Source organism: Equus caballus, chromosome 20, assembly GCF_041296265.1.
Source record: "Equus caballus isolate H_3958 breed thoroughbred chromosome 20, TB-T2T, whole genome shotgun sequence".
In the NCBI taxonomy this organism is placed as follows: domain Eukaryota; kingdom Metazoa; phylum Chordata; class Mammalia; order Perissodactyla; family Equidae; genus Equus; species Equus caballus.
Window position 1 is genome coordinate 39,695,851 of NC_091703.1, and position 27,954 is coordinate 39,723,804.

The 27,954-nt window shown below is 52.3% G+C and overlaps 2 protein-coding genes and 1 long non-coding RNA gene across 9 annotated transcripts in view; 2 read left to right on the forward strand and 1 right to left on the reverse strand.

The window, feature by feature from the left end:
* The window catches only part of PNPLA1 (patatin like phospholipase domain containing 1), a 44,153-nt gene extending 39,391 nt beyond the window's left edge, over positions 1-4,762 (forward strand). Inside the window, exon 9 of one of the 3 annotated variants that reach the window (XM_070244476.1) lies at positions 359-4,762. In XM_070244476.1, coding sequence (XP_070100577.1) covers positions 359-485 — 127 coding nt within the window. In that variant the 3' untranslated portion in view covers positions 486-4,762. Of the gene's footprint in view, positions 1-282 lie in introns of all 3 variants that reach the window. The other 2 variants (XM_070244478.1, XM_070244477.1) reach the window with 2 other exon arrangements.
* Positions 4,763-5,570: 808 nt separating this feature from the next.
* BNIP5 (BCL2 interacting protein 5) lies at positions 5,571-27,033 on the reverse strand. 2 transcript variants are annotated; one of them, XM_070244474.1, is made up of 12 exons: positions 26,763-27,029; positions 19,082-19,704; positions 17,998-18,117; positions 16,419-16,483; positions 15,979-16,219; positions 14,803-14,934; positions 13,654-13,715; positions 13,113-13,353; positions 12,111-12,242; positions 11,136-11,200; positions 9,488-9,745; positions 5,571-7,861 (listed from the first exon to the last, which is right to left on the reverse strand). In XM_070244474.1, the coding sequence occupies exons 1-12, from the start codon at positions 26,990-26,992 to the stop codon at positions 7,826-7,828; spliced, it is 2,205 nt and encodes a 734-aa protein (XP_070100575.1). In that variant the 5' UTR covers positions 26,993-27,029; the 3' UTR covers positions 5,571-7,825. The 2 variants fall into 2 exon arrangements, with proteins under 2 accessions (XP_070100575.1, XP_070100576.1); XM_070244475.1 differs by lacking the exon at positions 14,803-14,934 and having other exon boundaries at positions 26,763-27,033.
* LOC138919483 (uncharacterized) lies at positions 9,629-17,369 on the forward strand. 4 transcript variants are annotated; one of them, XR_011429688.1, is made up of 4 exons: positions 9,629-9,763; positions 10,206-10,265; positions 13,304-13,405; positions 14,061-14,348. It is a non-coding gene; the product is annotated as an uncharacterized lncRNA (long non-coding RNA). The 4 variants fall into 4 exon arrangements; XR_011429689.1 differs by lacking the exons at positions 13,304-13,405; positions 14,061-14,348 and adding an exon at positions 16,883-17,369; XR_011429690.1 differs by lacking the exon at positions 13,304-13,405.
* Positions 27,034-27,954: the final 921 nt, after the last annotated feature.

Sequence of the window (27,954 nt, forward strand, 5' to 3'; positions counted from 1 at the left end):
CTGACTGCTTTGAGCTTCAAAGACTAGGGAGGGGGTAGAAAAGAGAAGCTCAAAAACGATAGGCTTAGAGGAGGAGGGGTGATCCAGGAAGACGGGAAATAGGCTCCTTTCCTCCCAAACTACAGTCACGAGAGACACCGTCACATCCATGGGCTCGCCCTCTGCAAACTCCTGGTCCCCAGCTGACATCCCTCCCAACAAAGAGGGGAAACAACCCCCTCCCCACCCCAAGATCTCAGTGGCTTACGAAACGAAACGAGCTTTTGCTTTTCTCTCCCACAGGTCTGTGTCTGGCTGGGTTGGCTCTGCATAGGCTACAGGGTGGGGCCAAATCTGCTCCCTATCCCTTTCATTCCAGGGCCAGCAGTAATGCCAGCTATCCCCTTCTCCGGGAGCGTGGCCAGATGGATGGAGCAGCCCAGCTTTCCTCTGCTGGCCTTGCCTCTCCTCCAGTGGTCAGTGGTCGTCTGACTCAAGTTGTATAACTGGCCTCAAAGTGGAAAGACAGTTTGAGAAAAGGAGAGACTGTCTACAGGCTACAGATGGAAAAGGGGGACATCCAGCTTGCTAATTGCTGGCCAGATCCTCCTAATTGTTACCGAGTCTGTCAGGCTCCCCAAATTTCCCCCATTACAGAGCCCTTCCTTTGACTTACTGTGGAATCTCCCCTATTCTGATGTGAATGTAGTAATAATAGCTATAACTTATACAGTAGTTATTATGTTCCAGGCACCATGGCACAGAGAGGTTAAGTAACATGTCCAAAGTCACACAGTTGGTAGTTGGCAGAGCCAGGATCTGAATGCAGGGTGTCTGTCACCAGCATATTGGTGTTGACGCCTAAGTGATACAGCCTCCCAGGATCCACGGAGCGCTGGAGGGAGAGTCGAGAGTCACGGGGTCTAGTCCTAGTTTCTCCATGTGGGCAGGGAGAGGCCTGGAGGTGCACTCAGAGGGGCACGTGGAGATGTGGCAGGGGCACTCCGGCTGGCTTGGGTGCCATGCTAATGAGGGTGGACATTGCCGCGGTGCTGGGGAGTCACTCAGGGGTTAAACAACAGAGTGACACCATCAGATTGGAAAATTATCCAAGAATGTGCAAGTCCACATTCCAGCATTTCTCCGAGGTGGCCTCTGCAGGTGTCTTCCCACAGTTTCTCAGAGAGGGCAAGTGACTTGCCCAAGGTCACACAGCAGGTGGAGGAGGGCTGGGAACTCAGGTCTTCCCACTCCTTTTTGCCTCCTTTCTCCTCACACGTGCTTCCCCAGCTTCTCACACCCAGGTCTGCTCCCTGCCCCCTCGACGTCTCTCTGCTCTCCACTTCTGAGACAGTGTCACCCACCCGCCTCCTCCCAGCCGGATCCAGGACTACAGCTGCCCTGAGGGTGGAACTCCCCAGGGTCTCCCTGCAGGCCAGGCACTGCCTGCCCTGCCCTGGGATGCTGTGGTGACTCCTGAGCCCCGTAAACCCAGCTTCCTATCCACCCCCACCTGCTGTTCGCTGGGCACAGTCAGGGCCAGCACTCCATCTAATGCCTTGTCCCCTGAGAAAACAGCACGCCTTCCTTGGGAACTTGACTGCCAGCTGCTAGAAGATTGTCACAGTATATGATTTTGTTAGGACAATTGACTGCCAACTACTGGAAATCTTTGAGTGACATACTAAGCTGCAGAACTACATGAATAATACACACAAAACTGTACAAATAACATACCACATAAGTATGTCTAGGAAGTGCCTGCCCCTTTGCACTGGCGGGATATCCTTGTACAGTGTGCATTCTGCACTGCTGTACTGAGCACCCTGGAGGCCACATCACCTCTTCCCCCTTCCTGAAAAACCAAATATTAACTGGACTTTTGTAAACTGAATAATGTTTCGAAGACTCTTTTGTCAACTCCTGCTCTGCAAATGGACGTCTCCATTTGCAAAAGACCCTTATGTAATAAACCAACCCTCCAACTGGCTTTTTGGCCTAAACTGAGATTTCCAATTTCCACGCATCAGGTTGGCCAGAATGGGGCCTGTCTCCTTGCTTGGGACTGCCCAAGGCGTGGGAAGCTGTGAGGGATGTTCTCGGTGGAGGTGAGGGGAGGGAAACCCCAGAGGAGGGCCTTAGAAATGATGAACCTGTGTCCTTTCTCCAGGAAGCTGTGAGCCAAGAGGGAAAAGCTGAGCTGGGACGGGGGAGAATCTGACGACCCCGAAGCGGAGACTCTCCCCACCTGCTCCCAGATGCCCTCCCCTCCCCCGGAGCCCCTCAGGGACCAGGGTGACCCCCACTCCCTGGGCGAGCCCCTCCTTGTCTAAACATCCTCTCAGCTTCCCTGCGGCCCTTCCAGCCCTTGCACCGCCCGGCTCTGGACGGACAGAGGGACGGACGTCAACAGGGACTGGACGGGCGCTGCAGAGCACCCAGCACAGCCTCCTCCCGGCCGGCAGGGCTCGGGGCCTTCCTCCCCACCCTGGCCTGAATGTGCTTCTTTGAGGCGGGCCAGACCAATCCCAGCGCCCAGGATCCAGTCCACGGAGCAAACTCTCGGGGGTCAGGCAGGACTGAGCCGTGGAGGCACTTCCTTTTTCCTGTGCTGTCAAGAGACCAAGTTCTTCTTTTGTTTTGTTTTGAGTTCTCACGGTGCACCAAAGGCTTGACTTGGAACCACCGGACTCCGCCTCAGCGGCTCGCTGGAATCAGCTGATGGCGTTGATGGGCACAAGGTCTTTAAAAGCACGCAGGGGTGATGGGCTGTGGCCGTGTGCAGCAGGCCACTCTGGACTTCCCTGAGTCCTGGTGTGGTTGCTGAGGAGACGGGAGGCCAGCCGTCCCTTCCCCTTCCATCCCCCAGCCCAGATGAGGGCAGCCTCTGTCTGCTGGTCACACCTCCGTGAAAATGCTCCCTGAGAAAGACACCTTCAGCCTCAGTTTTTCCAGCCTGTCCAGAAAAAAATTAGGTCCACCACTCCCCAGAATGTGAATAACCTCCAGCCCCAGCCGGGCCCAGAAAGGAAGCTTGGGCTGCCCAGAGGCCTCAGATGCATTTGCTTAACAAATCCTGGAACACAAAACCCGGAGGACTGGGTGGAAGACAGCCCTGATAGGGGGGAGCGGGGGTGGGAGTGGGCGGTGCCGCTCCGGGAGCCTGAGGAGGATGCAGGCAAATTTAAGGCCCGGGAGGGTGGGGGCCTATGGTGAGAAGGCCCGGGTGGAGGCTGCATTCAACAGGCCCAAGTCAAGGAGAATGCCTCCACACGAGCCCATTTAGAAGGTGCCGCGTGGAAGAGCCTAACTGGACCCTTGAGAGGCCCAGGAAGAATCAAGTCTCAGGTGTCCTTGAGCCCTCTGCCTCCTTGGATTCCGTGGTCCAGACCAGTCAAGGGAAGCGCCCTGGGGGTTGGGTGGTAGGAGGAGCCAGGTCCCCGGAGGGGCTCGCCTGCCTGCTGTGTCTGGCCTTCTCGCTAGGAGTGGCCTTGCTGTTTGCAGGAGGCTGTGTGCCCGGGGGGCCTCTGAGACTCAGGAACTAGCAAAGGAGGGTGTCAGTCTTGCACAACTCGGGAATGCTTGTGTCCTGATGTGCAAGGGAAAACTGAACATTATAATAACAGTTGTTTTAACTCACAGCCTGTATTTACAGCCCAGATGCTCTTATGTTACAAGTTATGCTCTAAGTATCAGTAAATCCCCTGGAATATTTTCCTTCACTTTGCTTAATTTCCCTTTTCCCCATTTTGAGGTAATCAAGAGAATTGTTCTTGCATTAGTCCCAGGGTTGCCAGATAAAGTACAGGACACCTTGTCAAATCTGAATTGCAGATAAACAACCAATAATTATTTAGTGTAAGTATGTCCCCAGCATTGCAATTATTTGTTGTCTATCTGAAATTCAAATTTAACTGGGCCACCCATATTTTTATCTGCTAAATTTTGCAACCCTAATTAGTTCCTGTCTCTTTTTTATGCCGTTTTTTTTTTTTTAAACCAACACTAATGGATTGTTTTTCGTTGTGTCAGTCACTGTGCTTTGAAATGGGAGGTCGCACTGGTGCCAAGGCCAGAACGCTCTCTGGTCGTCCTGCAACCCAGCTAACACCCCGAACTCAACCGGTTCCCGGCTGACCCCATTATCTCTGACTCACCCACTTAGCCCCTGACTTCTCAGTGTCCTGATGTCACTTGCCTGCCTTTGTGTGTGTGTGTGAGGAAGATTCTCCCTGAGCTAACATCCATTGCCAACTCCTTTTTTCTTTTTTCACTTGAGGATTAGCTGTGAGCTCACATCTGTGCCAATCCTCCTTTTTTTTTTTTCACTTGAGGAAGATTCGCCCTGAGCTAACATCTGTGTCAGTCTTCCCCTACTTTGTATATGGGATGCCTCCACAGCATGGCGAGTGGAGTAGGTCCACACTCGGGATCCAAAACCCGTGAACCCTGGGCCACCGAAGCAGAGCTCATGGAACTTCAACCACAAGGCCATGGGGCCAGCCTCCTGCTTGCCTGCCTTTTAAAAGCCTTTCAAAGCAGCAGGGCCTCCCAGGCACCTCAGTGCTCTTGAAGGCCTCCGTGGTGTGAGTTGAGGGAGGCCCCCCCCCTTGCACGCTGTCCCACCATCCTATATTCCCACTGGCACAAAATTCCCGTAACCAGTGAGGTACATGAGCAACCCAGGGGCAGGGACTGTGGCTTTGCATCTGTGTATGCCATAGACACAGTATCAGACCTAGCATATCGTAAGTGCTCAATAAATATTGGTTGAATAAATGAACTAATGGATTAGATAATGTCGGGGGGCCACAAAAGAAGAGGTTCTCAGAGCTGGGTCCTGGCCTGGTTCTGCCTGTAGCTGGCTGTGCGACCTTGAACGAGGCACCTCCCTACTCTGAGCCTCAGCTTCCTGGTCTGTGAGATGAGGATAATGCTGCCGCCCTCTCCTGCCCTCCTCAGAGCATTACCGGAGCCTTCCAGGGCTGGGGAGTAGAAGCATGGTTTGAAAAGAAGGCAAGCTGTGCACTCAAAAGTGTTGCCTTCCCCAGGGAGTCACTGGAGGGACTCATGTGTTGTCTGAGAGAGGGAAAGGAAGGCCTTAGATGCCTCTGAGTGGAGACCACAATTTCTGGACCAAAACCAGGCTCTGTGTTTTGTCCATTTTTATCCTGGTTCAGAGTGATGGAGTTTGGGCACCAGAGTTGAGGGACTAATAAGACAGATGATATAGAATCACGATTGGCCCAGATTTTCCTGGACATACAATTAACTGTCCCCTTGAAAATCACAGAGTTGTAGAACGTCAGGTCTAAGAGGGCAAGTGTCTTGTCTCCAAGGTCATCAGCCTGTGGGCAGCGGGACTAAAACCCAGGTCCCACGGTGCCCAGAGCAGGGCGTTTTTTTTACTGCCTCATCAAGTTGGCTCCCCAAGGAAGGCACACCTGGAGATCATCCGGAGAAGACCCCACACTCCTCCCGGCAGGAACAACGAGGCTGACCTCACAGCCTTGCAGACACCAGGCTGGCCTGGATGTGGCAGGTGGGCCCCCTTGTTGCTTCCGTTGTGAATAATCCAGGTCAGACCATTGTACTAGTCGGTTTCTTTATTTGCTTAAATAACACAGTACAAAAATGAGACAGACGCCAGCATCGGGAACTCATACCAAACACTCATACAGCTTAAAGAACATCATTCCAAATAAGAAAATACAAACAGAAGTTTCCTGACCCTCATTTCAAAACTGATTCTGATCCTTCACGTTTGGCACTGTGCTCCTGACCACCACCTAAAATAAATCCATAAATAGCTCACCTCTCCTCCACTTCTTAGAAGCAGCAATAACCCTAAATGGCTTTTTAAACATGCTGAGTTGCACTTCCTAAAACTTTGCTTCCGGTTTGAAGCCGATCCCATCCTTAGACGGGGCCTCTCTGCCCTTGGCTTCTCCCCTCCCAGTCCTGTCCTCCGGTGCCCGCCACAGGTTCAACACAGCAATACAATGTCCACCGGGGGTAACAAGATCGAGTTTGCCATCCAGGTTTTAACACCCTCTCCCCTATGGCCTTGTCTTCCAGGCAATGTTAAGGGCTATGTTCATAGCCCTGTCAGACGTGTATATAGACAGCAGGCACAGGGCAAATTGTCCACCTGAATCAAGTCATTGAAACTGTTCAGCTGTGCAGAAGGCAGAACTTCTAGCAACCCACATCTCACCTTTGTGCAAAATCAAAAAGGAGCCCCTTTCTCAAGACACTTTACTGCCATCAGTTGGAATACCGTCATCATAAATCTATAAATCCACAATGTCTAGGAAGGGAATAGCACTTCCTGAGGCATGGTGCTCTTGAGCAGTGCACGCTGGTGCAACCACCCATGGTGATCCAGCTTGAAGCCCTCCCCCAGTTCCTGAAAACTACCCAGATTGTAGCTCTAATAAGAATAACAACATACACAGATATGACACCTTGTAATTTTCAGAACTCTTCACATTCATTTTCTCATTGACTCTTGGCAAAACCCCATGAGGTCAAAGAGGTACCAGGTACCACCTTCATTTTGCTGGTCATAGAATTATAGGACAGAAGGAAGTATTGTGAGAGACCAGGGACACCCAATCCATAGGGCTTCCGCACCTGAGGCCTACAGAGTCCTGGAGGCATCTGCAGACCCACATGGGCATTAAACACTGTTGGTTGACTGAATGAATTCTGCATTGCACGCAGATGTACATTTGTTTAAATGCATGTGCATGCTGGTGAGAGATTCAACAAAAATTTATTTTTAAAACTAACATCTGAAAACACGTCAGCAGGCCTTCCATGTGATAGTGGGCACATTTTTAGCCCCTGGGCATCAAGAAAATACACAATGATAAAAAAATAAATAAGATAAAGGATTTAATAAATATTTTATTTTTGTGCATGTGAGGAAGATTGGCCCTGAGCTAACATCTGTGCCAGTCTTCCTCTAGTTTATATGGGACACCTGCCACAGCACAACTTGTTGAGCAGTGCTGGGTCTGTGCCTGGGATCCAAACCTGCGAACCCCAGACCACCGAAGCAGAGCGTGTGAACTTAACCACTACGTCCCAGGCTGGCCCCTAGTAAGTCTTTTAAATGAAAGTAAAAACCAGGAGACTCACCCAAGGGCACATAAGTCAGCACAAGGGTGGCCTGAGATTGCAAGAGCCTTGACTCCTGGACTAATAATGCCTTTTGAGGTAACTCTCTCATTTCCTCCCTAACCCTCAAATTAGAGGACAGAATCAGTGGTTGTGCAATTCCGGTTGAGACTAAGGCCTCCCAGGGAATGCCTGGTAGAATTGCCGGGATCTCAGGAGTTCTCCCCTTTATTCATTCATTCATTCATTCATTCATTCAGTGAGGACTTAAAGATTGCCTCCAGCTCAGAGGGGTGGGTGTATTTAGCCCCAGAGTAAAAGCAATCACTTCCTCTCCTTGGAGAGATTTCAGCATGATAGAGCCAGAAGGGATCCGAGGGTGACTAATCCAGCCCAGGATCCAAGGTCTGGAGAGGACAGGAGGCATGTGTAGGTTCCAGCAGCAAGTCTAAGGCAGCTCAGTGAGCGGAGCCCTGGCCTCCTTACTCCCAGTCCAAGGCTTATTTCTCCCAGCACGGCCTCTGCCTCCAGCTTCACAGAAGAACGCTCTGTGGATTCTGTCTTAACAAGCCCAGCGCAGCCTGGGCACAGGATGGCTGTCCCCTCTTCTGTTGTGTCTGTGAAGCATGGATTAGGACATCATGAAGCATCTTCAGGGTCTCCTGGCTAAAGCCACCAATTGCTTGGCTAGTTCAACGGAACTTGGGTGCAAGCACAGCTTTCAATCTGGACTTTGGATCTCAGGACTTGCAATGTTCTGGGAGGAAAAAAAATACATAGGTTTTAGCCATAGCCCAATTCTTTGTGGATCCCATCCTGATAACAACAGACTTCTCATTCACCCGTCGACACACCACACTAGCTCCCACCTCTGGGTCTTCGCTCATACAGTACCTCCTGCCTACAGTTTTCTCCTCACCTTCTTCCCATCTACAGCCTCCCCATCCTCAGAATCAGTGCTTGCCACCTCCTGAAGGCTCCCAGAACCAACTTGCTTCATTGACCTCCGTTACCACTAATTTGGCATTTAACTGACATTTAATTTTGTCATCAGTAAACATTCTGTCTTTTCCACTAGCAGAAGCTCCCCCAGGCCCTCATAGCACCTTGCACAGTTAGGCACACAGCAGGCTCTCAATATTTCTTGGTTGAATGGATGAGTGAAGTGAATGAATGAATGGTTAGTAAAATCAGAAGATGGAGTTAGGGCTACTGAGCATGTCAGAACTGTTTCTATAATATCCTTCGTAAAGAACTCAGGTCACTCCATAAGCTATTACCTAGCCCATCCTAGAGGGCAAACTATCTGTAACATCCCCATTCTCCGGGAGAAGACAGTGAGGCTGAGAAAAGGGAGGTCTAAGGTCACGAGGAGCTCCCAGCAGGGACACGAGCCAACATAGCACAGCATAGCACACTCGAATGACAAGGTACAAGCATCATAAAATAAGACCAGCTTTCTCAAGAAACTCATCACGTGGCTTCTGAAAGTAATTCCGGGACAAGGAGACAGAATGTTTGTGATGGTGACATCATCGCAGTAAAGGTCTGGTTTCCGGGGGACCATCTAGATGTAGAAGCTCTGATCCTGTTTGTCCAACACCAACAGACAGAAATTTCATTCTTTAAAGTCACACCTTCGTTCAGTAGCATCTATGCTATAGATCTGGGTCAAACGTCTGTAAGCAGGTTATCTTAAGGGAATTTGAAAAGGGTGGAGAAAATTACTTTTCAGCGTCCACCAGAAAACATGAAAACTCAGATCTTTAAAAAAATCAGTGATGAGTATTCTCTCTAAAGGAAACAACGCAGAGCCTTCGGTGCGGTGGGGGTTACTAGGGAAAGCCTGCAGCAATCAGAAGAGTGACGGGGACACCAGGGGAGGCCCTACCCTTAGTCAATCTACCAAGGAAAGGTGGGGAAGGATGCCTGCTGGGAGCCTTCAACCAAACAGCCCACACGTCCTTCTCATCTACCTCCACCATCCTTTATTTGATGTGGAATCTTCCTCTCCTTTGCTATTCAAACTCTATGACAGTCTAGAATTGGGAAGCCAAGCAGCAGAACCCAAGAAATAAGAAGGAGGCAAGCTAGGATAGTGGCCAGTCCATGTTCCACACTGCTATCAACAGTATGAAAATGCACATACAGCTAGAGACCAGAGCCAAACGAAGAAGATGCTGATTAGTGAGTAGAGCCCGTGAGGGTTTTGGAAAAGAAAAGGTCCCTGTGGTGTAGAATCATCTCAGAAGGCCTCAGCAAGGAGGTGGTGTCTGAGCTGGATCCCAACTCCTGAACTAAGGAGGGGAGGGGAGAGGACAGGAAGGAGGTCCTGTCATGCCCACAAGCCTGTTGTCACTTGTGCCATACTGCCCTTTCTCACCTGCGGGGCCTCCCCGTGTGGGAAGTGGGTGTAACTGTGGCAGCTGAAGTGTAGACCCCTGAGGCTGAGGACGGTGTGGCTGTTGTTGCCAGCAAACGTGTTAGCCAAGCCAAAGGCAAACTGGTAGGATCCCTCGGCCAGGTTCCTGTGGGGCGCAGTGGACTGGGCCTCCCGGCTGCCCAGGGCAGCCGCCAGCTTTCTAAGGGAGGAGTCTGAGAGCTTGCAAGAATACCTCTTCAAGCTGGGGTGTCGCCCGATCTGGAAGCAGAAACGAAGGTGGGTCATCAGTGTTGCTGGCAGCTAGTCCCCTCTCCCGAGCTGACCCTCCCCCAACTGCACACAGCCAGGCTGGGCGCCTCAGTGGCCCGGGGATGGGTGATGAGCTCCCCCTGTTCCATTCCTCCACCCCCTCCCCACCTCTCAGAATCTGTTCTGCAAGGTCCAGCTCCGTGCAGCAGGACAAAGAGGAAAAAAAAGTGCAGGTCTTTGGACTCAGATAGGTGATGCTTCAATTGCATTGAGTAGCTGTGTGACCTCTCTGAGCCTTTGTTTGGTCGTGTGTCAAGTGGGAATAATAATATCCCTTCCCTCCCCCATTGTTGTTGCGGGGAGGGGGATTAAGTGAGGTACTTTATGTAAAATGTTTCCTGCAGAGTAGATGTTGGATGAATTTTGGTTCCTGACCTACACACCTCCTCTTCATACCTAAATGTTTTAGGTCAGCTTTCCCCCAGAGGCAGACCCAGCGACAAGGACTCAGGTGCAGCTCGAGTATGTGGTAAGCGATCCTGGGAACCAGTGATGGGGGAATGGAGACCGGGACAAAGATGGAAGGCAGCCCTGCAGGCAGGCAGCTGGAGCCTAATCCCTTCACGGGCAGAACACACTCCTCGGAGTTATGCCCCCAAGGGTGAGGGAGCTGGGGTGTGTGTATACCAGCTCCCATCAGGCAGTGGCTGAGGGCAGCACCTGGGGAGGTGGACAGTGTTCATGCTGGCCTGCCATGTGGACTCAGGCAAAAGGATGCCGGCGCTGGGAGTTGGGCTGGCGTGCACGCTGGCGGTAAGGGAGGCACCAACAGTGTCCCCAACACTGATTACTCATCCATGACTGTGCTCCCACTGACACCTCCTCACATGTGGTCTGCGTCTGTCTCTCCAAGCAGACTGTGAGGTTTTCAAGGGCAGGGGACCTTCCGTTATAGGCTATCTAGCAGGAGAGGAAAATCTAAAAGCTCGAAAGAATTGGAGCCCACATAAATGCTGAAGCATGTGCTGAGACAGGGAGAATAGAGAGTTGGCAGAGGACGAGATGAGCAGGACCGGGAGGCCGGACCAGGGGAAGGAGGTTTCCAGGGAGGTGGGCCATGCAAGGCGGATTCGCACTAGGGGAGCCACATGAGCTTTATATTGTTTTAAACTAACATTTATCTCATCTGCTACATGTCTGGCATTTTCCATACAGGCACTAAACTTTGTCAAGTAGATATTAATCCCCCATTTCACAAAAGAGGAAACCGAGACTCAGAGAGGTTGAAGGACACGCCCAAGGTTGTCTAGATGCAAAGATGGGGATTGAACTCCGGTATCAGTCGTGGGTTGATGAGGCCCCCCCAGGGTTGACCTTGGGGAGACCAAGCAGTCCTCACCTCCTCCCCCAACTGGCCACCAGCTTCCTGGAGAAGGGCCACCAGCTTCTGGACGATCAGCTCCTCTAAGGAAAATAAAGAAGGATTGAGGGACTGTTGACAAGTTCTGCAACAACACATCCATTGATGACAGATGTATTTTGTCTCTAAAACACAGCACACAGATTGGTTATGAAGGGCAAAGAAAAATCTTCCCCTAAACCAGGGCTGGAGCATGAGAGCTGCATTGGGGTTTGCTTTATGGAAAGAAAGGGGCTTTGGCCTGCTGAGCCTCACCTGCTAAACCTTACCACAGCTCCGTTTGACGGATGGGGGAACTGAGACCTCCCAATGTCCCTTATCCAGAGTTCAGAGGAGTGTGGTCAGGGATGGGAGCTTGGACCAGGAGCAGCTAATCAGGACGCAGGGAGGGGAAACACCGTGGCTGCTGATGCTGGGGGAATGTGCCCATCGACCTGGGCTATAAACAGCCATGCGCAAGTGGCCGTTCATACCAAAAGTCAATTGCAAATATTCAGGAAATTCGTGGACCCATTGTAAACTGTTGGCAGCTTGAAATTGGCCATGGTGAGAATATTTATACCACAGAAATCTGCAAATACTACAAATCAGGGCTCCCCCACCCCACACCAGCCTGTTTGCCAGTGCACCTCTGGGGTTCTGAGACCCAGAGCAAGCTAAGGATTTTGCATGAAACATTCAAGCAAACGGATGGGGAGGGGGTGGCGTGAAGTCACATCCCACAGGATAGACAGGTGTCTCCACCTGAAGAAGGCTCTCGCTGCAACCCTGCCCCCCCCCCCCCCCCAGCCCCTGCTGAAAGGCCAGTCCTGTCTCCTTGCTGTCCCTCTAGAACCTCCTGGAATATTTGTCAGCTGCCCTCCCAGTTCCCTGCTGGGACTCAGCCTGTGAAATCCCTGCCAAAGGGCAGCCCCAGGCAGCCATTGTCGCAGGTGAGAGCAGGGTGGTACTAACTAGATTCAGACGCTCCATCCGGCTGCGGTCCCCCTTCTGGCTTGTGGCTTCTGGCCTGGGAGGGTGCTTCTGAGGACCGAGCTGGACCCCCTTCTGCAGGCGAGGACTCCTGGAACTCGAGGTCCTCCAAATCTGAGGGCAAAAAGGAGTTGGCCTGGGTGTGTTTTGCACCTGTCTTGAATCCGCAAGCACATCGCTGAATCCAGGTTCTGATGAGAAGCTGTTCAAAGGCACTGGCACCAGAGGGGTCCTGGCTTCCCAGGCTCCTGGGTAAACCCACAGCGCCCCTGGAGCCGCCTCAGAGGAGTTCACAGTGCTCTTTGCCCCCTCCAGAAATCTCATTCTTCTTTCTTCACCAACCCTCTCTGCCTCCTCACAGTCTGGGAGGAAAACAAGCAGGCCTGCCAACAGGTCCCACTGAGTGGACCCACTTCCCGTTTAACTCTGCGAGGCTTTGCCGAGTCACTTAGCCTGTCTGAACCTCACTTTCTCCATCTGTCAAATGGGAGTATGAGACTGACCTCCCAGGGTTGCGAGCAGGTTCAATGAGATAACATGTAGTAGGCACTCCGTAAATGTCAGGGGAATCATTGCACACCCGTGGTCCCCACACTTCGGAGGAGTGAAAAAGCAGAGGTCCAGGCCATACCCTCCTTCATCAAACCTGGGTGTCTGTTTTTCTATCAGCTTTCCAGGCGATTCTGAGGCACTTATCTGATGAACAGATGCACCGCTCTCGTACTGCCTTTGTTTTCAAGTGTTTATGTGTGCATGTATGGGGGTGAGGGCGTGTACTGTGAGTGGTGGCTCCTGCTCACAACCAGCCCCTCTGTCCTCTCCACAGCGCCCCGCCCCCCCCCCCCCCCCCCCCAACATCTCCCGTCTCTGCTCAGAGCAGAAAGCAAAAGTCAAGACTGAACTCGACACCGCACAGCTGGCCCTGGAGGAATCCTCGGGGCCAGAGGCAGCCTCTGTTACCATGGCAACACCAGGCCTGCTCACCGAGGCTGCTGGAGCTGGAGGGCCGTTGGCCCCCAACACACAGGGGCAGAAAGCTGGGCCTCTTGGGCGGCCGGGACTCCGGGCTGGCAGCATGTGCAGCCCCTGCTCTCTTGGGCTCCTTGAAGCCATATTTCTTCTGAGAAAAGGCTCTTCTGAAGTTGGACTTTTTCTCTTGGGATTTCTTTCTGCAGGCTAGGCCCAGGTTTTCTACAGCCACCTCTGGCTGCTGGACTTGAAGTTGCTGTGGGGGAGATGAGCGAAACTGAGTCAGGGCCCCCGACTTTGAGGAGAAGGCAAGTGAGCTGGGGAAAGAGACCAACATCCTCTGAAACAAACGGAGGCCCCCTGTGGGCTGAGGGTGCGGCCCAGGGAGAAGAGCAATGGATGCTCTGAGCCGAGGAGACAAGTGCAGCCCACAGGGGTCAGGGCAGGCTTCCGGGAAGATGCAGAATTGGGGGAGGGGAAGGGAAATTACTGTGCCAGGCAGGGGTGGGGTGTCCAAAGTGAGGGTCAGGGGCCACATGGGGCACATCCTCCTCACCTTCTCTCCCTCCTGCTCCTCCGGGTCTTGGAGTAGGGCAGTGATCTTCTGGGTGAATTCTCCTGAAAAAGATCAAAGGGGCCGCTTACACTTTCGTGCTGAGAAAAGCTTTTCCACAGTCAGGTTTCATTTCCTAAGGCCCGGTGTCTCCCTGGGTCATTCTGACAGGCGCTAAGGAGGTTGCATTTGCGGTTGTCCCCGTACATGGGACCCCCATGGACCCGCAGAGGAGGCCTGAGGGCAGAGCTGGTTTCATGGGAACATAGTCACTCATCCTCTCACCAGCTTAGATGGGCCCTGCTAGGCAGGAGGAGCACAGACAGGCCCCTGCCTCCAGGAGAAGGTGTCTCAAGGCCACCTGGAAAGGCCTGGTCCCCACAAGTCCCCAAACCTTCCTTCTCCTCTAGGTACAGCAAGAGCCCTTCTAATTCCCTTCAAGGCACGTTTTCTGTGAAAAGCGAACCAGGCAGCATGGACGTGGAGGAAGCAGACTTTTAAAAGCATCTTCGCACACAGAACTGAGAGTGATTCCGTGATCCTAGATTTGGCTCTGCCGGTGACGAAATAATAACAATAGCGACGGCAGCGACCATTTCTGGAGCTTCTCCCCTACGGCCCCTGCCCCCTTCTCCTGAGGCTCTCTTCTCAAGCTGGGCTGCCTAACAACAGTAATAATAACCATCACTGGCAGCTAACATTTATCAGCTGCGAATGGGCACTGCTCTAAATGCTCTAGGAAGTAGGGACTATTATTATTCTCCCCATTTTGCAGATGAAGAAACTGAGACCAGAGATGAAGTACTGTGTCCAAGCTCACACAGCTGGGAGAGGTCGGAGCCCAGGCCCTAAAGTCACACCCTCTCTGAGCCCTTGCCACGGGCCAATGTTGCCCTCCATTTCCCTACGCTGGCCCCACCATGGAGGGCGCCACCACTATGGTGGTTTTACAGCCAAGGCTCAGACAGGTGAAGGAACACAGGCCAGCTCGGAGCCTGTGCTCTGGGGCCCTAGCTGCCCCCCACAACCGGCTGCATTCAGAGGCACGTCAGGACAGGCCACTGCCAATCTTTGGTTCAGTTTCTCTTCTGCAGGTGGAGGGGTCAGGCCAGACAGGTTCCAAGGGGCCTCAGGGGAAGGGGGGGTACTGACGGGATTCTGTGTCTCCGTCCACCTGCGAGTCCCCTTCCGGTCCCCAGCTTCCTGCGGGCATGGAAAGCTCGAAGGGACTTGGACCGCCGACATCTGTAGACAAGGCCTCTTGAACTTCAGGTTCTTCCATGCCTGAGAAGCAAGATGAAATGGGGGGTGTGTTTCATCAGGCCAAGGGTGTTACCTCCTGCACAGAAGTTAGCAGAGCCTCTAAAGTGCCTTCGAGGCTAGAGTGCGTCAAGGCCTGGTGGGGTGGAGGGGAGCTGGAGGGGGGGGCGGGCGGGGCTGGGGCTCGGGCTTACTGGCCCAGACCAAGCTCTGTTATCCCTTTGCACTTCCACTCAACTGGCTTTCCTAGGTTTTGCTCCCCACACCTCCCTCCCCTGGCAACCTCGTCCCTCTACCATCTTGGCTTGATCCTCGAGTGGGAGAGTGGATGCCTGATCCCACGGTACGAATTAACACATCACGTCCAGAATCCCGCTGCGTGAAAACATTTCCCCTTGTGGCCTGAAAGTCCACCACTCGTTCTTGCCCCCTCCTTTTTAAAATGTAAGTTCCCCTGGCCAGGTGGGCCTGCCAGGTTCTTCCTCCCGGACAGCCAGGATGATCCTTTCTCCCTCTAGCTCTGTCTGGCTCCCTTATTGACGAGCCGTGTGACCTTGAACACACTGTTTCACCTCCCTGAGCCTCAGTTCCCTCATCTGTGAAATGGGGATAATAATACCATAAAATGGCTGTGGGGACTGATGGAGATATAGATAGGCACCCGGGAAGTGTCTTATTTTACAGGCGAGGAGAATGAGGCGCAGAGATGGGGAAGGACATAGAAAGTACAGCTCACCACCCACGTCTCCTGCCTCCCAGGCTCCAGTTCCTTCCTGCATTTGCTACCCCCCGCCAGGGCATGGAAGCTGAGGCTGCGGTGGGGGAATTCCCAAACACAATTTCCATCGGGGGCTTAGCTGGGTTGCCTCAACCTTAGTGAGCTGTCGAGTGTGGAGGTGACCTGCTGGCAGCCCATCCTGCCTCCCCACAGCCCTCCCCACAGCGCTCAGGGTAGAGCAAAAGTCAGAACAGGGAAGGCAGCTCTTAAAATGGCCAATTCCAGCCCTGGGGAAGGTTCCGGAGCTGGAGGCAGCCACAGTGTTGCTATGGTAACGGCAGTCTGCTCACCAAAGCTGCCGGAGGTGGAGGGCCGTTGGCCCCCAACACACAGGGGCAGAAAGTTGGGCCTCCTGGGCGGCCGGGACTCTGCACTGAAAAAGTCTGCAGCCCCGGCTCTCTTGGCCTCCTCGGAGCCGTGCTTCTTAAGAGAAAAGGCTCTCTTGAGTCCAGACTTCTTCCTTTGAGATTTCCTCCTGAGGGCCGGTGATGGATTTTGTGGAGCCGCCTCTAGCTTAGGGCCTTGAAGTTGCTGTGTGGGAGATGAGAGAAACTGAGTCAGGCCCCGATCTTGAGGAGAGCAACCAAGTAGTTCAGAGGGGCCCAGACGGGAGAGGCGACAGAGCCTAGAGCAGGGGAGCCCTGAGGCCCAGGAGGACAGGTGGGCTTGAGCAAGGAGGGGGAGAAGGCGGCGAGCCCCTGGGGGTCTACGCAGACGGTTTGCTCCTCACCTCTTCTTCCCACTGGTCTCCCACTTTCTTGAGAAATTCCACTATCATCTGGATGCAAGCATCCTCTGGAAGAAAGCAAATGCCCCCAGTTAATCCTTCTAGATGCACAGAGAACTCTTTCTAGTCACTGTCTTGGGCTTCTGAGACCAACGTGGGCCTTCTGTATTGAGTAAGGGTCCGCTTAAAACAGCTCCTTAGGCCAAGGAGGGGGGGAAAGCACCACATCCTGGGGCTGGTCCTTTTGAGAGAGGATTAGAAAGGTCCACAGGGAAGGGTACTGGGCCGAAGCATGAAATTTTATGCAGGAAATTTCAGGTCAGCCCTTCATGCATTCCACTTGGGCCCCACTGTTCTTTTGAACTTTACAGATCGACGAATATCTGCTTTGGGTCGGGCAAGCTGTGTGATCTTGGGTAAGTCTCTTAACCTCTCCGGGCCCTCTTCTCTTCCCCTGTGAAATGCAGATCATAATCCCTGTCTTGCTTCCCTCTGAAGCTGACAGGCCGTCGAATGAGGGACTGTGCCTGGAAATACTTTGCAAATCTCATGCTGATCTTGCAACCTGGTTAATTCCAGTGGGGGAAATGGCGGAGACCTGGCCTAAGGTGGAAGACGGAGGGACCCCAACAGGCAGGACATAGCCAGCCTGCCGCGATGGCGCCTCCACCACATATCAAATCTTTACAGAGAAGCCACGAACAACAGAAATGGTTTTCTTCGACACCCCGGTCAACCTATCCAAAGACGATGAGCCTAGAGTGGCCTCTGCTGGTTGCCCGCTGATCAGTTTAGGAGCAAACACACTTGCTTCCCTGTTCCCAAGCTGTCTGCAGCGGTTTTTTCACCCCTCACTCCCCTCCGTCACTTCTCTCTCATTTAAAAATCCTGTTTCGCTTCTATTCCTTGAGAACAGAATTAGCATGTAAAATAAACACCCTGCAGAATAACCAATTAAACGCCTTTTAGCTATTCCTTGACAGACACATAGCTCCTCCATTTTGTATCTTTTATAATATGCCCATTCTTTATTGGAATTAGATTAATAGAACATTACCCATTTTATTAGGAGCAATAACAGTATGGTGGTTGTGTATGAGACTGTCTTTATTTCTTGGGGATGCATGCTTAAGTATTTAGGGATGAAGCGTCATTTTACTTAAAAATGGTTCAGTAACAAAATTATACACACATACACAAAGCAAATATGGCCAACTGTTAATAATTGTGAGTATATGAGTATGCCTTGAACTATTCTTTGCACTCTTCTATATATTTAAAAATATAAATATAAATTCCATATTCCTCTATTCTATAAATTTAAAAAGACTTCTAAAAAGTCCCATTCTCATGAACACATAAGGCAGGAGCATTTGCCAGCAGCCTTTCTGATTCCTGAGAATCCCTTCAATAAAACTCCAAAATAAGGAAATGTGACGAGAATCAGCAGAAGGAGCGAGATCAGTACACGCATTTTGAGAGCGACCACGCAAGGTCTTAGCGGTCAAGCAGAGCCATCTGCCTCATTGTAACAGCCACCCCAGCTGCAGGCAACAAGGACACTAAGTAGATTCTGACTCACGGTCAGGCTGTGCGAGATCCTCTTCCCGCTGGAGACCTGCGTCCTGGGAAGAAACCTCGGAGACTCCAGCACCCTCGCCTTCGATGCACAAGGACCAGTGGAGATCAGATTCCACCCCGCCTGGAACAAAGATGAAAGCAAATGTGTGTGGTGTGTGGGTGTCAGTGCCATTCTTCTGACCTTGTTAATCGACACAATAAAACAGCGCCTGAGCCACAGCAGGACTGGCACTGCTGCAGCCAGCTGTAGCCTCAACCAGAGCATCAGAGACCCGCCAAGATTTCAGTTTGAAGAGGCTGCCTCAACCCAGACATCCTTCTCCCAACCCCCAAAATATCCTGGATCTTCCTTGGGTCTCTTCTCCCCATTAAAAACATGCTGAGTTTTGAGTGCTACAGGGCAAAGCTCCATCCTTTTCCAGGTGCCTGTGGGGCACCCAACTCCAGGACCCTAGAGTCAGAATAGGAAGGCACCTTGGGGACCAGCTCCCTCATTTTGCAAATGAGGAATCAAAGGTTCCAGAGAGAGGAAGCAACTTGCTCAAGGTCACACAGCAAGTTTATTCCTGACAGAGCCAATTCTAGAACGAAGATCTAGAACCAAGACCCCAGCCACGGGCTCTTTTTACTTCCCAGCATCCACCCCCAGTCCTCACATATGGACTAGTCGGGGGGTAGGGCTTCCCTCCTCTCCTCCCTCCCTGCCTTCCCATTTCTCCCTGGTCCATCGTCCTGGAAATAGAGTACTTAACAATAACAGCTGTCCTTTATGGAGCGCTTTCCATGTGCCTGCTCCGGGCCACGGCCACCCCATGAGACGGCAACTGTTATTATCTCCATGTTATCCATGAAAAAAAAATGAGGCTCAGAGAGGAAAGTCACCAGCCCCAGGTCACACAGCTAGTGCATGGGCGGTTTGACCTCAAGCTCTCAGCCACTGTGCCATTCTGCCTCAAAGGAATTTCCCAGTGGTGTTGTCCCTGACAGTCCCCTCTGTTGAGAGGTCTCAAGAGCCAGCTTATAGCACCCTAGCCCTTGGGAGTGGAGTGGTGGGATTACTATAGAAACGGGCACGGTCTGCTCACCCCCACGAGCTGGGCCCAGGTCAGCCTCCTCGGGCCACACGGCAGCAGCCATCGCGGGCAGTCCTGCCTCCCAGCCTCCCACCTCCTGCTCTGGGGCGCCCCTGGCTTCCTCGGCAGAGCGTTTCTTGTGACCGTGTTTCTTGCGGCTGGCCTTCCTGTCGTGGGCTTTCTTCCTGGAAGCCAGCTCCCCGGGTGCTTCAGGGGTTTCCGCAGGCTGCGAGGGGCCATCCTTCCCCTTCGCCCTCCTGCTGGCCTTTTCTTTGGGCTCCTCGAGGCCTGTCCTCAGGAAGATGTTCAGCAGGGTCTTCAGCCACCCCTGCTGGGCCCACCTCTGGGCCTTGTCCTTCTTGGCGTCCTGCGGAGACCTCTGCTCTCTGGGGAGGAACTCCTTGCTCTCCTCCGGGCTGAGGGCTGTAGCTGTGGCGCCCTGAGCCTCCGCAGCCGGGGCTGGGCTCTCGGGGCGTCTGGCCCCTTCGCTGGCCGTCCGGCGAAGTGCCCTCTTGGAGGGGGTGGCGGGCAGGGAGAGGCACCGGCAGTCCCACGTGTCCGAGTCCCTCCTGGGGTCCCGTGTCCTGTCCAGAGACCCTGCTCTCCTCCTCGGGCCCTGCGGAGGCTCCATCGTGCTGCAAGCAAAACAAACAGCTCCCTTAGGACAGGCCACCAGGCGCCGCCCGGGCAGGCCCCCCCCCGCCCCACCCGTCCACCCTGTCCGTCAGGGCGAGCGAAAGCCACTCAGCGCTGCTGTCTCCCTTCAAGTCCTCGACAACCTGGGAGGGGGTGTCCCTTGTCCCCATTTTCCAGAGGAAGAAACGGAACTGCGGGAGGTCACACCCCCAGATCCACAGCCGGGCTGCGGCTCCCCGGGGCCTCCAGCCCCGCCGACACCTTGACTTCAGTCCCCGAGCCTGACTGCAGGGACCCCTGACCTCCAGAACTGCAGTAACGAAGTCGGGCTGTTCCCAGGCCACTGAGTTTGTGCATTTGTTACAGAAGCTACAGGAAACAAATGCAGCTGGAGCAGGAGGCCCAGTCCCGCCCCTCGGGACTTCAGGTAGCTTTTCTGGCCCAGTGTCCCCCTCTGAGACAGGCCGAACACCTGCCTGCCCATCTCCCAGGCTCTTAAGAAGGTGACAGCTCAGTCAAGGGCACTCTCTTTCTCCAGTTGCTCAGGCCAGAACCGTGAAGTGGTCCCGACTCCCCTCTTTCTCTCACTCCTCGTCTGGTCCTCAGCAAAGCTGGCTGCCTCACGTCCCTGTCCCGAGCTCGCCAGGCCTCCCGCCTCCTCCACTGCCGCCTGGTCCAGGCCTGTCCCTGCTCACCTGCACCGTTGCGGGAGCTCCCAGCTGCTCTCCCTGCTCCACCCTTGTCCTCCTTCCTGTGATTTCTCCCCTCAGCAGCCACAGGGCCTCTACAACACGAGGTAGAGCATGGCGCTCTCCTGCCTCCATGGCTCCCTTTTCACTCAGAGTCAAAGTCAAAGTCCTTACGATGGCCGGCAAGGCCCCACGCGACCTGGCTCCATTACCTGTCCAGTCACCTCTCACTCACTCACTCCACTCCATTCACACAGCCCTGCTTGCTGTCCCTCAGGCCCACTCAGCCTCAGGGCCTTCACGCCAGCTGTTCCCTCTTTCTAGAACATTCTTCCCCTAGACAGCCTTATGGTGTGTTCCCTTACTTGCCTCAGGGCTCTGCTCAACTGTCACCTTCCCATAGAGGCCCTCCCTATGCACCCACATCAGCACCCCCTCCTCTCTTAACTTACCACACCATGTTTGTTCATTGTCTGAGTCTCTCTCCCTCCCCTTTGCCTGTCTTGCTAGTTCTCGAATCCTGAGTGCCCAGAACAATGGCGGCACATCACTGACATCAGTAAGTTCTTACGAAACAAATGAATAGTGTATTACACACACAGTCAATGGTCCAATACAGAAGGTGTCTCTGGACGTATAGTTAACATACAATAAACGTATCTGGACCAGTCCCATCTTAGAGCAGCAGGGACCCTTCCGGTCTGCATCCAGGATGAAGCAGCTGCCCATGGAAATGACAGATGAACTTCCCCCCCACCCCAAGTCCTGGGCAGCGTTTGAAGCGGGCTGCAGTGTGGGCAGGTCATCTGTGTGCCTTTAATCTGAAATTCTTGGGGCTTTCCAACTTTTCCAAAGTCGTTCAGAAACCCTTTGCCCTTTGGTGGAAGTTAAAATAAAAATAAACCATGGTTTTGAATCCCAAACCTGAGCTCCCAGAGATTCCTGTGGAGTTCAGATTTGTGGATTGCCTACTCTAATCTGTAATTACAGACTCACCAGGCATTTACTAAGTATTAAGGAATGCGTTATGTATTTATGTATGAATTATGCATGTATTATGTATTTACATCACATCTCCTGCATTTACCAACTGATTCTTTTACTTTAAAATGCACTGTATTACTATGTCCAGCTTAGAGGCAAAAATAAGAATCTATAGTTGTGATTTCAGATGTGGAGGATCCTTGTGAATGTGAGGAAGATACATAAAGAGAGAGAAGAAAGGGCCTGGGGAAACATGGAGAGATTTGAAGGTGACAGTGACATTCAGGATGCCTTCCCTCTTTCAAGCACGGTTCTAGGAAGAAAGGAGAGAGGTCATCGGCTGACACCGACACGTGGACAATCTTGCGGGAAAGCACAAAACGGGCCGGGGAGGAGGCAGGCAATTCAGAAAGCTTTATAGGTTGTTTAATGTTCCTTAAAAGGGACATCTGGGTTACACGCGAACTTCTAGCAACACTCGTCTGTGCCTTACATGGGAATCAGTCGATGTTCTCGAAAGCCTCAGAGGCTGCTTGCATTTGTGCTTCTGAAATACAGTGTGGGGTGGGATAAAGAGAAGAAATCATAGGAGAAAATGTTTTTCTTTCTTCTCATTTATTTCTTTTAACAAACATTTAGTAAGCATTCACTGTGCACCAGGAATTATGCTCGGTGCTAGGGAATTAACAATGAACAAGATGCAGGGTGTGCCCTCAAAGAGAATGCGCTGGTCTTCCAATGGGCAGGAGTGGGGACGTGAGTCAGCGGTGGTGACAGTAATGCTCTACTCCCCTGACATCTGCTCTCTCTTCAGTAGCACAGTCTTAAGAGAAGACAAATTTAGGTGGGAGGTCTATTTGATGTTAAGCTCCAAGTCAGCTGAGCCAGAAATATTTACTGAATGGTGTCAGAGTTCCTTGCTTTTTCCGTATGTTCCTGTGGGCAGGGCAAAGTGGATGGGGTTGGAAGAGAAGCTGTTCAAATAACAAAACCGCCAAACCAGCCGAACACACAGGACACCCTTGTTCGGCTCAGCCCCTCATCTTCTTATGCTAACTTGGCTCAAGGGGGCCCATCGCACAGAGAGCCGGAGCATCCTTCCCCAGCTAATGGGAAGAGAGGCTCAGTAATCTTATACAAACCCGTCATTGCTATGGAAACGGTTTTCGCCACTGCCGATGGTTGCAGCGTCCTCCTACCGCATTCAAAGGACACTCTGTTACTTCTAATCAGAGCATCAGTATAATTCTGCCAGGCAATATTTTTCCATCTTGATGTTTTTTCAAGAAAACTGCCTTGATTTGGGCACTGCCTCCCTGGAGCAACAGTGCCTTGAGCCCAGAGGGTAGTGAGGGAGGCTAAGAAAAAGAGCCAAATGCAGCAGCTGCTCCAGCCCCAGAGAGGGAGAGGCGGGACGAGCAACGTGTGGCCTCAGCCATCCAAGAGGTTTCCCCCGTGAAGAGAGATTCCAGGACCTGCCGAGCCCTCCTAATCCCAAACCCAGTGACCTCTTCCTGTTCCTCATCGTCTCTCGAGATGCTGCAGCCTCTAATACCATGCCCACTTCCTTCTTCTGGAAACTCTCTCCTCTCTGGGCAACTGTGACCCAGCTTGGCCTGGCTCTCCTCCTACCTCTGACCACACCTCCTCTGTAATGTCTCGAAGATTCTGTCTTCCAATGCTAGGCCCCGGGGTTGAGAGAGTGTGGCTGGCCAAGGAGGGCAAACCCAGCCGCCCCCAGGGAGTCACCCTGGAAGGTCCTCTCTGAGGCGGATGTGTTCTCAGACTTCTAAAGTCTCTACACTCTAGGAAGATTGAGTTTTAATATTATCCCCCGACACACACACGTGCACACTAAATTCTATGTGTGCTGAAATTAAATCCTTCCAGATTTTCTGGTTGCAAAGTTTTGCTTATTCAGAATTCATCAAAACAAGACTTTCTTTTTCCTCTCTTGTTTATCTTATTCTGGGCCCCTACTTTGCCTGGGGGTTCACCCACGTTCCACCTGACCCACAGGGAGTCCCACGCTGTCCAGGACCTGCTTGCTTCCAGACCTGTCACCCTGGGACAGCAGCTGACTTTCACTGGATAGAAGCCTGGCTGCCCTCATAAACTTCTTTATTGCCTTGGCAGAAGGTGGATTTCAGAGCAAAGTCCGAGTCTGCTCGGAAATACCCTAGTGATCGGCAGCTCACAGAACCTCTGGTAAGAAGTGACATTCCCTGGTGACATGCTTAAAAACACCAACAAGGTGCCAGGGGAAGCGCACAGAGCTGACCTTGAGTTACCGTGGAGCAGGAAGTTTGCCAGTTTTTCCCAAGCATGCTGCTGTTTTTAGTTTATTTTCTAAAGTGTACACTGACCTCATCTATATACTTATTCTCTGATTTCTTCCCCCGGCCGTATTACTCTGTAACCTCTCTGGCGCCATTTCACAGAGACACCTTGCCACTCCCTTCTCCACGCCTGTGGTTCACACAATCAATATTTAACAAAAAGCTGGTCACTCCAAGGAGGAGTGTGTGTGGCACGCATGTGTGGACCCAGAGTCAACCTACAGACACTCATTGCTGTAAACTGAATGTTTGTGTCTCCCCCCACACCAAATTCATGTGTTGAAACCTAACGCCCAGCGTGATGCTATTAGGAGATGGGGCCTTCGGGAGGTCATGAGAGCAGAGCCCTCATGAATGAGATTAGTGCCCTTACAAAAGGGGCCCCAGGGAGCTCCCTCACCCCTTCCACCTTATGAGGACACAGAGAGAAGACCTGGTCTACGAACCAGGAAGCCCTCACCAGACACCAACTCTGCCAGCGCCTCAGTCCCAGACTTCCAGCCTCCACAAGAGTGAGAAACAACATTCTGTTGTTTATAAGCCACCAGTCTGCGGGAGTGTGTTATAGCAGCCCAAACGAGCTGACACTGATGTGTCACAGAAATACACACATGTACACTATAAACCTATGTGGACCCAGAACGTCCTGTATTTTTCCCACCCCAAGGGTAAGGGAATAATTATTTATCTATTTACTGTCTGCCTTCCCAGTCTAATTCCAAGCTCCAAAGAGAGGACCCGAGCCTGCATGGTCCCCTTCCATGTCCACACTGCCTGGGAGGCTTTTGGTGTTTGTGGAATGAATAAACAATACACAGATACGTGCAAACACAGCTAGCTCACCCATAAACTGCCACATGGCGGTCAGAATGCCCTTCCATCCACATTATCTCACTTCATCTCGGCCACACCCTGTGAGTCAGAGGGGCCGGCAGTGGGGAATTGAGGCTCTGACGGTTAAGAGACTTGCCCACAGCTGAGAAGAGGAGAGAGTTGGGACTTGAATCCACTCCTCTGGATTCTGAATTATTTCTTCTCTCTCCTACACCAAGTGGCCTCCCGTAAATATAGACACACACATGCAAGGACTTCCAGGTGAGCGAATCTGCTATTTCACACTGAGAGAGATAACCACAGCCACACACATGCCCACCGTGACCTGCACTCTCGGAGTCATGTGTTTACGTGTGCCCAGGTATAGACACCTGCACCTCAGAGGCAGATTGCAAACACGACGCGGGGCACACGGACCCCTTGGCTGGAAGCCAGTCGGGGGCTGGCGGGTCAAGTCTGCGCCCTGAACTCACGTTGCTTCTCCTTGGCACAGGTGGGCCCACGGGCACTCTGCACCCCCAGGGTGAGAGCTGAGCCTGTTGGAGCTCAAAGCCTTCCACTGGGGCTCCTGGGGTGATGCAGCTCACACTTCCCCACATGCAGTGTAATGAGGGGGGGCCTGGGGGGACCCCAACCTCCACTGGCAGCACTCGAGTCAAGGACAAGGTGGTCCTCTCTCCTCCTCAACACTGGACCCGTCCTGCTCCCATGCCCACCCCCCAGGTGTTAGATGGTAACAATTCAAGTATTCCTTCTTCTTGGTGGGGTCCTAACAGGTTCCCAGAGCTGGAGGGATGGGAGAAAGATCTAGCCCCTCCTCCTGTAGGACAAGACTCCTTTATGCCCCACTACCGACAGGCAGACTTGCAATCCCTGTTGGAATACTTCCCACAATGGGAACTCACCACCCTTTGAGGGAGAACGTTCCTCTGCCGGCCAGCCCGGATTTTAAGGAAAGTCCCCTTCAGACTGAGCTGACTCTGCTGGCGGCAACCCGTCACACCCCTGAGGAGAGGTCCCAGTACCCCTGGAGTCCTCTGTCTCAGTCCATCACCCTAAAGACTCAAGTCTCTTGGTAGTTCCTCAGATCGCATTGCTTCTAGACCCGTCCCCTGCCAGGACACCTCCCCTGGGTATTCCCCAGCTGGTCCTTGTTCACTTAAAGACACAAGGCCCAGGCCCAGACACTCCAGCCGGGGCCCGACCACAGCTGCACCCAGTGGCGTCTTTGCACAAAGCCTCAGCCCACAGCGGCATTTGAGCAGCCACATGGCACCATCGGAGGTGTCAGCTCTGCCTGGGCCGACCCACAGCTCCGTGTATCGGGCTGACTTTAACCATCTGCCTGTTCCTTACTGTCACCACACACACTTATCACCTCGTGCCTATTTTCCAAAAGGTCAGGGATTTGCATGTTTTGAGGATCTTGCACAACCCAAAAGAATGAACTTCCTAATGGGGGACCTGAGGCCCTGTGACAGCAGTGGGGCAGACTTGGGGTGGGGCAGTGGGGACATCATTTACAAGGCTGGAGAACTCCAACACGCCCACCACTCCCCTCCGTCCAAAACTAGAGTCTGTGCTCTGAGGGTGTCCCCACCGCACCCCACCCCATCTGTCCTCCATCCAAGACCACAGGCAATGCAATGCTACAGTCCCCCTCAAATCCTGTCAGAGCAGCGAGCCACCAGAGCTCTTTTCATAAGATCTCCCTGTCCCCGGACTAGCTTCCAAGAACCTTAAAGCAATAGAACTTTACTCCAGCCAGACGTAAACATAAAACTTGTTCGTATGAAGCTTCCCTTTTCTACGTCCCTTCACATAAAGTCTATGACTTGCCCTCTACAGCATCTAATAGAAGAACGAGCAGAAGAGGTATGTAACGCTGTCCCCATTCTGCAGATGAGGAAACTGAGGCCCAAGGGAGTGCAGTTCCTTGCTCAGGGTTCTGGGCTAGTAAGCTGCAGGGCTGGGACCCAAGTTCAGAGCTTGTAAGTCCAAGTTACTTCATAGCTGTTTGCGTGACACCCCATTGGGATCTGCTCTGTCTTTCTAGAGATGAAGAAACTGAGGCCCAGCGAGGGCCCAGGTAGAAGCAGAATTGGGGCTGGACCCAAGCGTCTGACTCCTAGGTCTACCCTCGTCTGAGGACCCGAAGATACCCCTACCCACTGCTCCAGCCCCCTAAGGAAAGAGTATCATTCAACCAACCTCGGACCACGAAAGTCACTCGCGTTCCAGGACGCTCTTGGGTGAACCTCCAGACCAGGGAGCTCTGCGTCAGGTACCCCCGCAGCGGCTGGGTACCACTCCCTGTCAGCTGGAAGTTGTGTCTGATGAGGAGCAGCAGGCCCAGCAATCCCAGAGAGAAGATGCTGCTGTTGCTGCTGCCAAGTCCAGAACGTCTCAGAAGATGCTTTGGTCATAGTATATATAATCATTATCTCCGAGGAGCTGAGCTCATGGGCAGCCAATCCAGGGCCCACCCACTACAGCCCCGTCCCGTCCAATCCCCAGGCTGCTTCCCGCTCCTCCAGCAATAGGAGGCTCACTCACCTCAGCTACCTGGGAAAAAAAGAGTTTCACTTGACAACTTCCTTATGACACCCAAACCCCAATGAGAAACCAATGCTCAGTAAACAAGCTAAGGTCTAGCTGGAGGTAGGTCAGTCCACGGAACGAAAAACAAGCCCTTATGGGAAACGCAGGTGAGGGAAATGGAGGGGACGGTTTTACCACCTCCACACCCTCCCTCACTTCTTTCTGAAGGACTCCGAAGAGGGAGGGATCTAGAAACCGAGGTCATTGAACACGACCCATGTATTTCTTGATCTGGAGACAAAATTTGCAAAGAGAAGTTGGTAAGGAGCATGTTTTCCAAATCCTGCTACCCCTGGGTAGGGTTGCCACGAATCTTGACAAAACATTGTAAAAAGTCTTAAAAACTCACATTTTCACTTTTCGTAGTGCCTGAATTTTTTTTTCTTTTTTTTTTTCAGAGAGAGTACATACATGTTTATAATCAGAAAAGAAAAACTAGCTTTATTTAGACAAAAGGGAAAAATGTCAGAAATCTTGTTTTGGTTAGTTGCCATGGGGAGGCATTACAAGTCACAATTTCCAGAGTGTAAATATTTATTTATTTATAAGAAACTTCAAAAGTAAATGTTGAAATCACTGAGTTTCAAAGTCACCCAGACTGGAACCATCTGCCAGCTGTGTGACCTCCAGCTGGGGCCATGTCTCTGAGCTTGTTTCTCACTCAAAAAACGAGTGGGGAAAAAAAAAAAAAAACGAGTGGACACCTCAGAGGGTTGATTGCAGGTCCAAATGTGATAATGCTTATAAAGAAGACAAGATCATTTGTGGAGTGCCAGGCACTTTTCTAAGTTCTTTCTGTGTA